The following is an 11,291-nucleotide window of genomic DNA, read 5'->3' as shown; positions in this document are numbered from 1 at the left end:
TCTTTTTTTTTTTTTAAAGATTTTATTTATTTATTTGACAGACAGAGATCACAAGTAGGCAGAGAGGCAGACAGAGAGAGAGGGGGAAGCAGGCTCTCCACCGAGCAGAGAGCCCGACGTGGGGCTTGATCCCAGGACCCTGAGATCATGACCCGAGCTGAAGGCAGAGGCTTTAACCCACTGAGCCACCCAGGCGCCCCTGGACTTAATTTTTCAAATGAAGAGAAAATTATGTAATGTAGGCTATGAAAGGCATTGGTATGAACATATGCTTTTATTTTTTTGAAAAAGATTTTTAAAAAAGATTTTACTTATTTATTTGAAAGAGAGAACACAAGCAGGGGAGTGGGAGAGGGAGAAGCAGGCTTTCTGTGGGGCGGGGAGCCCTATGCGGGGTTTGATCCTAGGACCCTGGATCATGACCTGAGCTGAAGGCAGATGCTTAACTGAGCCACCCAGGCACCCCTGTTATTTTGTTTTTTAGAATGTAATTGATGATCTTTATTATAGTCTACTTATATTAAAGACTGACTATGTCTTGGGCTTTAAATATATAAGTATTTTTTGAAGGTAAAGGTATAAAGTGGTGTGTGTGTGTTTTTTTTAAGATTTTATTTATTTACTTGACAGAAAGAGAGAGAGATCACAAGTAGGCAGAGCAGCAGAGAGAGAGAGGGAGAAGCAGGCGCCCTTGCTGAGCAGAGAGCCTGATGCGGGGCTCAATCCCAGGACCCTGAGATCATGACCTGAGCCAAAGACAGAGGCTTAACCCACTGAGCCACACAGGTGCCCCATAAAATATTTTTTTTTAATCTGAAATTCAAGAGCTAGAACATGAAAGAGGAAATATTTTTACGTTGATAATTCATTAATTTGCATGTATGTAATCATTCATGGTTTTAGTGAAATACCTTTCTGATCTCTCGTTTAGTGTCAAACCAGAAGAGAAGTAAAACTCAACAAAATTTTATTATGTGTGGAGTTCCTTCTTAAAAGAAGAAAAAAGTGATTATTGAGACTATGGATCGGAGCAAACGGAATTCAATTGCAGGCTTTCCTCCACGTGTGGAGCGTCTTGAAGATTTTGAAGGAGGTGGTGGAGCAGATGGGAACATGACCCAAGTGGGAAGAGTTTGGCCATCTTCATATCGAGCTCTTATAAGTGCCTTTTCTAGACTGACACGTTTAGATGACTTCACCTGTGAAAAAATAGGGTCTGGCTTCTTCTCTGAAGTGTTCAAGGTGAGTGATGCCTCTGCTTTTCTCATTTTGGCTTGTTGATAATCACCTTTACTGCCAAGTTGATAATTGTGTGTAATTAGTACATAGGCTTTACCTAATTGGGGTGAGGGTGCTATGGATCTTGATCAGTGTTCTAAATTGTCCTCTCCTTTGGCTTTGGGACTGCTTGTGGCTGTGGGCCTGGCCAGTGCTGCACTCTTGTTGGTCCATGGTGTGGCCCTGGGCAGGATACTGGGTCTTACTTGCTGGTGGGGACCCTGGAGTCTTCAGTGCACGTACTCTCAGATGCACTCAACAACAGGAAAACTCAGGAGGGTTCTGGGGATGGCCTGAGCCAGCCAACAGATTGGAATCACCCTGAAGACAGAGATTCTTGTGTGGTTTACATCATATCTGCCCCTTCTATTTATGCCTGGGAGGCCTGACCTGCCCATTTTTCATCAGCGCCTATAGTTAGAACCTGGATATTTTTGTATTTACTTGGTGGTGCCTAAACTCTGCCTCAGACACTTTGAGGAAAGGGTGGGTGGGAGAATTTTACCATTGGGAGTTGTATCCTGTTTTTTCCTCTCCCATCTCTCCAGAGACATTTATAAAGGCTCTAGTTTTAATAAAAAACAAAACAAAACAAAACAACTATTGGGGTACCTGGGTGGCTCAGTCATTGAGCATCTGTCTTCGGCTCAGGTCATGGTCCCAGGATCCTGGGATCGAGCCCTGCATTGGGCTCCTTGCTCGGTGGGGAGCCTGCTTCTCCCTCTCCCACTACCCTGCTTGTGTTCCCTCTCTCACTGTATCTCTGTCAAATAAATGAAATCATAAAAAAAAAATAAACTATTAACATCTATTTTATTTTAATTATAAAACTGATACATACTGATCAAAACCTCAAATAATATAGGAGTCTCTTTTACCCTCCTGCCCTCTCTTTCTCTCTCTCTCTACACTATTAATAATTTGATATGTATACTTCTGGATCCTTTTCTCTCCTTATACATACACATTTTATATATATATAGAATTTTGTATATACATGTAAGAAGATATATACACACACATATACCCACACATACAGTTTTTATTTTTATTTTTTTTTAAAGATTTTATTTATTTATTTGACAGACAGATCACAAGTAGGCAGAGAGGCAAGCAGAGAGGGAGAGAGGAGGAAGCAGGCTCTCGGCTGAGCAGAGAGCCCAGTGTGGGGCTCGATCCCAGGTGCCTGAGATCATGGCTGGAGCCGAAGGCAGAGGCTTTAACCCACTGAGCCACCCAGGCGCCCCTATTTGGTTATTTTTATTTTTATTTATTTATTTTTATTTATTTTTTATTTTTTTAAAGATTTTATTTATTTATTTGACAGAGAGAGAGATCACAAGTAGGCAGAGAGGCAGACAGAGTGAGAGGGAGAAACAGACTCCCTGCGGAGCAGAGAGCCTGATGCGGGACTCGATCCCAGGACCCTCAGATCATGACCTGAGCCGAAGGCAGAGGTTAACCCACTGAGCCACCCAGGCGCCCTATTTGGTTATTTTTAATAAAGCTGGGCACTTAGTGCTCCCAAATGTTCATATTTTCCTGATTCATTTATTCTTCCAGAACATTATTTCATACTTTTTCTTCTCTCATCTGACATTCAGTATTTTTTCTCTGTGATGAACTTGCTTCCTAATTCACTGAGAAAACTGAAGGAAGCTGGAGAACTTCTACAGCCTGCAGTCACCACAAATAGCTACTAACCCATATCTTCCCCACCTACTCAGCCTTTATACTTGTCACTATGGATGAACTACCCATGTTAAAATCTAAGCCATATTTCCATTTGTATTCTATATCATTTTTCTAGTTGCCTACTCAAAGACATTACCTAAGAAATTCTCCCCTCTCTTTCCTATATTATATTTCGCTTTCTGTTAAATGATTCCCATTAACTTCTAAACCTTCTATTTCTTTCTCTTACCTTAAAAAAAAACTTTAAACAGGGAAAAGCATATTTTGACCCTAACATCCCCTATAGCTATACTCCCTCATGTTCTCTCTTTCTCTTCTTTTTTTTTTAGAAAGAGAGAAAGAGCTTGTAGGGAGGGAGGCAGAGAGAATCTTAAGCTGATTCCACGCCCAGTGTGGATCCTGATGCGGGGCCCAGTCTCATGACCCTGAGGTCAGGACCTGAGCCAAAATCAAAAGTCAGAGGCTTAACCAACTGAGCCACCCTGGTGCGCCTCCCTCATGTTCTTCTTTTGGATTCAAAACACCTCCATAGCATTGCCTCCACTCACCATTTCTTATACTTCTCCTTCTATTTTCTCTTTTTTTTTTTATTGTGGTAAAATATATATAACATAAATTTACCATTTTAACCATATTAAGTACATAGTTCAGTAGCATTAAGTACATTTGTGATGTTATGTGCAACCATCACCATTATCTCTTTCCAGAACTTTTTCATCATCCCAAACAGAAACTTTGTACCTCATTGAATAATAACTCCCCATGTCCTCCTGCCCCCAGTCCCTATTAACTGTTGGGTTTTCTTTCTCTGTGAATTTTCCTTTTGTAGGTACCTCATATTAATGGAATCACACAGTATTTGTCCTCTGTCTGGCTTATTTCACTTAGGGTAAATTTCATCCACATTGTAGCATATATCAGAATTTTTATGGCTGAATAATTTTTTTATGGCTGAATAATATCGTATTGTCTGTGTCTACCACATTATGTTTATCCATTCATCTATTGGTAGACATCTGGGTTGTTTCCACCTTTTGGTTATTGTGAATAATGCTGCTATGAACATTAGTGTACAAGTATCTGAGTTCCTGCACTCAAGTTATTTTGGGTATTTAACTGTTAGTGGAATTCCTGGGTCATATAGCAATTCTGTGTTTAACTTTTTAAAAAAAATATTTTATTTATTTACTTGAGAGAGAGAGAAAGAGAGAGAGTGAGAGAGCATGAGACGGGAGAAGGTCAGAGGGAGAAGCAGACTCCCTGAGGAGCTGGGAGCCCAAGGCGGAACTCGATCCCGGGACTCTGGGATCATGACCATGACCTGAACCAAAGGCAGTCACTTAACCAACTGAGCCACCCAGGCCACCCTGTATTTAACTTTTTAAAAATTGTGGTCTAATACACATAATATAAAACTTACTGTCAATAATTTTTAAGTGTACAGTTAAGTAGTCTTAAGTATATTCACACTGTTGTGCAACCAATCTCCAGAACTTTTTCATCTTGTAAAACTGAAACTCTGTACAAATCAAACAACTCTCTCCTTCCTTCCTTTGTCTCCCAGCTTCTGACAGCAACCATTCTACTTTCTGTTTCTGTGAGTCTGACTACTCTAGATACCTTATATAAGCAAAATCATACAGTATTTGTCTTTTTGTAACTGCCTAATTTCACTTAGCCTTTTTTTTTTTTTTAAGATTTTATTTATTTATTTGACAGACAGAGATCACAAGTAGGTAGAGAGGCAGGCAGAGAGAGAGAGGAGGAAGCAGACTCTCCGGAGCAGAGAGCCTGATGTGGGGCTCGAACCCAGGACCCTGAGATCATGACCTGAGCTGAAGGCAGAGGCCTTAACCCACTGAGCCACCCAGGTGCCCTGACTTAGCCTATTTTTAACTTTCAAAGGAACCAACATACTATTTTCCACAGCGACTACACCATTTTACATCCCCACCAGCAATGCATTAGAGTTCCAATTTTTCCATAGTTTCACCAACACTTGTTGTTTTTCATTTTTTAAAATGTAGCAAACCTAGTGGATGTGAAGTGATATCTCATTGTGGCTTTGATTTGCATTTCTCTAGTGATTAATGATGTTTAGTATCTTTTCTCGTGCTTATTGGCCTTTTATGTATCTTCTTTAGAGAAATGTCTATTGAAATCTTTTGCCCATTTTTTTAAAAGAAATGTAATTCCACTCTAGTTAATGTACAGTGTTATGTTATTTTCAGGTATATCATAGTGATTCAACAGTTCTGTACGTTACTCAGTGCTCATGATGATAAGTACTCTTCATTCCCTTCACCTATTTCATCCATCCCCCAGCCCACCTCCCCTTTGGTAACTATCAGTTTGTTCTCTATAGTTGAGTCTGTTTTCTGGCTTGTCTCTTTTTTTTTCTGTTGGTTTGTTTTGTTTCTTAAGTTACACATATGAGTGAAATCATATGGTATTTGTCTTTATCTAACTTATTTCATTTAGCGTTATACCTTCTAGATCCATCTATGTTGTTGCACATGGCAAGATTTCATTCTCTTTAATGGCTGAATAATATTCTGTTGTAGATATATACCACATCTTCTTTATGCATCCATCTAATGATGGACACTTAGGTTGCTTCCATATTTTGGCTATTGTAAATAATGCTTCAGTAAACATAGGAGTGCATATATCTTTTTGAATTAGTGTTTTTGTATTCTTTGGGTGAATACCCAGTAACAGAATTACTGGACCATATGGTAATTCTATTTTATATTTTTTGAGGAATCTCTGTACTGTTTTCTGCAGTGGCTGTACCAGTTTGCATTCCCACCAACAGTGCATGAGGGTTCCTTTTTCTTCACATCCTCCCCAGTACTTGTTGTTTCTTGTGTTTTGATTTTAGCCATTCTGATAGTTGTGAGGTGATATTTCACTGTGATTTTGATTTGCATTTCCCTGATGATGAATGATGTTGAGCATGTTTTCATGTGTCTGTTGGCCATTCCTTTACACATATAAAAAAAGATTTTATTTATTTATTTGAGAGAGAGAGAAAGAAAGCCATAAGTGGGTTGGTAGGCAGAGGGAGAAGTAGACTCCCCAATGAGCAGGGAGCCCAACGCGGGACTTGATCCCAGGACTCTGGAATCATGACCTGAGCCGAATGCAGACACTTAACTGTCTGAGCCACTCAGGTGCCCCTGCCCATTTTTTTTTTTTTTTTTTAAGATTTTTAGGTATTTATCTGACAGAGCCAGCATAAGGAAGGGAAGCTGCAGAGGAAGAGGGAAAAACAGGGCCCTCACTGAGCAGGGATCCTGAAGCGGGGTTCGATCCCCAGGAGTCTGGGATTATGACCTGAGCTGAAGGCAGACTCTTAACCAACTGAGCCACCCAGGCACCCCTCCTTTGCCCATTTTTGAATTGGGTTCTGTTTGTATGTATGTATGTGATTTGAAAATATTTTCTCCTATAGGTTGTCTTTTACTTAATAGTGTCCCTTGATGTATACAAGTTTTATTTATTTATTTATTTATTTAAGATTTTATTTATTTGTCAGAGAGAGAGAGAGCGAGCACAGGCAGGCAGAGTGGCAGAAGAGGCAGAGGGAGAAGCAGGCTCCCTGCTGAGCAAGGAGCCTGATGCGGGACTCGATCCCAGGAGCTGGAATCATGACCTGAGCCGAAGGCAGCCACTTAACTAACTGAGCCCAGGTGTCCCGATGTATACAAGTTTTAAATTCTTTTTGTTAATTAATTTTTAAAAAAAGATTTTATTTACTTATTTGACACACAGAGAGAGATCACAAGCAAGCAGAGAGAGGGGGGGAAGCAGGCTCCCTGCCGAGCAGAGAGCCTGATGCAGGACCCGATCCCAGGACCCTGAGATCATGACCTGAGCTGAAGGCAGAGGCTTAATTCACTGAGCCACCCAGGCGCCCCAAGTTTTAAATTCTGATTAAGTCCAGTTTATCTGTTTTTTTTTTCTTGTATTGTCTGTGCTTTTGGTGTGATATCCGAGAAATCATTGCCAAATCCAGTATCATGAAGATTTTTCCCAATGTTTTTTTCTAAGAGTTTTATTTGCTTATTTTTAAAAGATTATTTGTTTGTTTATTTGAGAGAGAGAGAATGAGTGAGAGACAAAAAGAACACGAACAGGAGGGTGGGGAGCCGAAGGAGAGGGAGAAGCAGAGTCCCCATTGATCAGGGAACCTAGAGCATGATTCCAGGATCATAACCTGAGCCGAAGGCAGAGGCTTAACTAACTCAGCCACCCAGGTGCCCCTTTTCTAAGAGTTTTATAGATTTAGTTCTTTACATTTAGGTCTTTGGTCCATTTAAGTTAAAATTTTTTCCAGTGCAAAAATGTGGTTTTATTAAAGCATGAGGATAGGACCCGTGGGCAAAGGGCTGCTGCCCCATTTAAGTTAATTTTTGTATGTGGTCTAATGTGAATGGTAAATTTTTAACAGATTGTATTTTTTATCTGAGAGAGAGAAAGCATGAGTGGGGGGAGCAGAATGAGAGGGAGAGGGACAGGCAGTCTCACAGCTGAGCGGGCAGCCTGGTAGGGCACTCAATTCCAGGACCCCGAGATCGTGACCTGAGCCGAAGTTAAAACTTAACTGACTGAGCCATTCAGGCACCCCAATGGTAATGTGTTTTTAATTTCAAATCCAGTTGTTTGTTACTAATATATTCTGTGAACAAGGACAGTGTTTTTCTTATCTTATTGCTTTAGCTGAGACTTCCGGTATGATATTGAAAAGCAGTAGTGAGAAGGTATGTTGGTACAATTTTCCTAATCTTAACTGGAAAGCTTTGAGTTTCTCACCATTAACCATGATGTTAGCTATAGTTTTTTTATAGATGTTCTTTATCTATAAAGATAAAGTTGAGGAACTTCCCTTTTATTCCTATTTGCTGAGAGTTTTAAAATCATTTTGCCAAATTCCTTTTTTTTGCATCTTTTAATATGATCATTTGATTTTTGCTTCTTTAATCTGTAGAGGTGATGGATTATATTAGTTAGTTTCAGAACGTTGAACCAGTCTGGCAAGACTTTGATAAATCCCACTTGGATATGGTGGTGTATTGTGTTTATGCATTGTCAGGTTTGATTTGCTAGTATTTTGCATCTCTGTTCATGAGAGATGTTGGTTTGTTGTTTTCTTTTTGTGCAATGTTTTTGCCTGGTTTTGGTATTAGACTAATATTGGTCTCATAGATAAGTTAGGAAGTGTTCCCTCTGCTTCTATTTCTGGATGGGATTGTGGAGTATTGGTATAATTTCTTTCTTTAATGTTTGGTGGCATTCACCAGTGAACCTTTTTTGGCTTGGTGCTTTCTGTTTTGGAACATTATTAATTATTTATTAAGCTTCCTTAATAGATAAAAGGGTATTCCAACTATTTCTTTTTGTATGAGTTTTGGCAGATTTTTTTCCCCCAAGACTAATTTATTTATTTATTTGTCAGAGAGAGAGAGAGAGACAGAGAGCACAAGCAGGCAGAGCAGCAGGCAGAGGCAGAGAGAGAAGCAGGCTCCCCACTGAGCAAGGAGCCCGATGCAGGACTCGATCCCAGGACTCTGGGATCATGACCTGAGCTGAAGGCAGCGGCTTAACTGACTAAGCCACCTAGGTGTCCCAGATTTTGTTTTTTTAAGGAATTGGTCTATTTACTTATTATTTTATTTTATTTATTTATTTTTTAAAAGTAAGCTCTACTCACAGTGTCGGGTTTGAACTCAGGGCCCTGAGATCAAGAGTCACATGCTCTACCAACTGAGCTAGTCAGGTGCTCCAGGAATTGGTCTATTTAATTGGGGTTATCAAATTTATAGGTATAGAGTTGTTCATAATATTCCTTTATTAGCTTTTTAAAAAATTTTTTTAGGGGTGCCTAGGTGGCTTAGTCAGTTAAGCCTCTGCCTTTAGCTCAGGACAATATCCCAGGGTCCTGAGATTGAGCACTGCATGGCACTCCCTGCTCAGTGGGGTGTCGTCTACTCCCTCTTCTTCTGCCCCTCCCCCCACTCATGCTTGTGCTGTCTCTCTCTCTCTCAGATGAAATTTTTTTTTTTTTAAAGATTTGATTTATTTATTAGAGAGAGTATGTGATGAGCTTGGGGAGTGGTGGAGGGTGAGAGTGAGGGAGAAGCAGGCTCCTACTTTCTCTAGCTTCTGGAATTTTATCCGTACATTAGTTTTTGCCACTATTTCTTATTTTCCATTATATACATTTAAGCTTCAAAGTTTCCTCTTGATTTGGCCATATCATAGGTTTTTATGTATTTTTTCCTAAATGTAATTTGGTTTGATTTTCTGTTATTCTAAGGATTATGTAAAATGAAGTTTTTAAAAAAATTTCCTTATGGTGAGTTGCTTTTTGGTAATTGTTTGATATTTAATTTCTAATATTAATGCATGATGATCAGAGAAAATGGCCTCTATGATGTCTGCCTTTTGCAGTACACAGATTTTGTTTTGACTAATGTGTGGTTATATTTTTTGAATGCTGCAAATATGTTTCAGATACTAATTCTCTGTTTTGTGTATTTGTTTTCATTAAGTTCTGTATGTCTCTATTGGGTCAAGCTTTTCTATTGTGTTATTCCAATGTTCTATGGCCTAAGCTTATTTTGGTCTACTTGATCTATTTCTTAGAAAAAGCTCTATTAATATCACTTAAAGTGTTTACAGATTTCTCTGTGTTACTATCAGTGTGTTACTTATTTCTAGTCCATTTGGTGAGTTAGTTATTAATAGAAACTAAAGATTATTATTGGATTGTACACTATAGTTGGATTATATTTTTTATAAATATCAGTTGTCTATTTTTGTCCCACTTTATACTTTTAGCTTTGATTTCTCTGGTACCAATATTGCATGCCTTCTTCCTTTTTGTGTGCATTTGCCTAATGTTCTGGTTACTATTATCTTAGTATATCTTTTCTCATCTCTACTTTTTTTTTCTTAAGATTTTGTTTTGTTGGGTGCCTGGGTGGCTCAGTGGGCTAGGCCTCTGCCTTTGGCTCAGATCATGATCCCAGAGTCCTGGCATCGAGTCCTGCATTAGGCTCTCTGCTCAGCAGGGGGTCTGCTTCCCTCTCTCTCTGCCTGACTCTATGCCTACTTGTGATCTCTCTCTGTCAAATAAATAAATAAAATCTTAAAAAAATTTTTTTTCGGTTTTGTTTATTTGACAGAGAGAGAGAGAACAAGCAGGGGGAGCCACAGGCAGAGGGAGAGAGAGAAGCAGACTCCCAGCTGAACAGGGAGCCTGATATAGGGCTCCATCCCAGGACCCTGGAATCATGACCTGAGCCAAAGGCAGACGCTTAACTGACTGAGCCACCCAGGCACCCCTTTTTCTTTTCTTTTCTTCTTTTTTTCCCCCTTTTTCTTTTTTTAAAGAAAGATTTTATTTATTTATTTGAAAGAGTGAGTGAGTGAGAGAAAGAGAGAGAGAGAGAGCATGAGCAGGGGGAGGGACAGGCAGAGGGAGAGGGACAAGCAGACTCTGCTGCTGAGTAGGGAGCCTGACTTGGGGCTCCATCCTAGAACCCTGGAATCATGACCTGAGCCAAAGGCAGATGCTTAAATGACTGAGCCACCCAGTTTCCCCTCATCTCTCTCTTTTTTTTTTTTTAATTTTATTTATTTATTTGACAGAGAGAGACAGTGAGAGAGGGAACACAAGCAGGAGGAGTGGGAGAGGAAGAAGCAGGGTCCCCACTGAGCAGGGATCCCAATGCGGGACTCCAACCCAGGATCCTGGGATCACGACCTGAGCTGAAGGCAAATGCTTAGCAACTAAACCACCCAGGCATTCCTTATCTTTGTTTTTTTAAGCTGCTTCTTTTTTTTTTTTTTTAAATTTATTTGACAGAGAGAGATCACAAGTAGACAGAGAAGCAGGCACAGAGAGAGAGAGAGAGGAAAGCAGGCTCCCTGCTGAGCAGAGAGCCCGATGCGGGGCTCGATCCCAGGACCCTGAGATCACGACCTGAGCTGAAGGCAGCAGCTTAACCCACTGAGCCACCCAGGTGCCCCTAAGCTGCTTCTTTTTTAAAAGGATTTATTTATTTATTTGAGAGAGAGAGTGTGTGCATGTGAACGGGGTGGGTGGGGGGGGCAGAGGGAGAGAGAATCTCAAGCAAATTCCCTGCTAAGTGTGGAGCACATGGAGCTTGATCTTATGACCCTAAGATCATGACCTGAGCTGAAATAAAGAGTCACATGCTGTACCAACTGAGCCAGGCAGTCACCCCCTTTTTTCTTTTTCTTTTTTAATTTTCATTTTTTAAAGTTAGCTCTGAGTCCATTGTGGG

The 11,291-nt window shown here is 40.1% G+C and overlaps 1 protein-coding gene across 1 annotated transcript in view; it reads left to right on the top strand.

Moving 5' to 3' along the window:
* LOC111143474 (testis-specific kinase 2) overlaps positions 1-11,291 on the top strand; it is a 143,519-nt gene that overhangs the window by 33,087 nt on the left and 99,141 nt on the right. Inside the window, exon 2 of the mRNA XM_022497253.1 lies at positions 932-1,242. Within this exon, the coding sequence (XP_022352961.1) occupies positions 1,021-1,242 (222 nt within the window). The 5' untranslated portion in view covers positions 932-1,020. The remainder of the gene's footprint in view (positions 1-931; positions 1,243-11,291) is intronic.

The sequence above is a fragment of the Enhydra lutris genome, unplaced genomic scaffold (genome assembly GCF_002288905.1).
Source record: "Enhydra lutris kenyoni isolate GAN:26980312 unplaced genomic scaffold, ASM228890v2 scaffoldscaffold9, whole genome shotgun sequence".
Classification (NCBI taxonomy): domain Eukaryota; kingdom Metazoa; phylum Chordata; class Mammalia; order Carnivora; family Mustelidae; genus Enhydra; species Enhydra lutris.
This window is presented reverse-complemented; position numbering and strand designations above follow the sequence as displayed.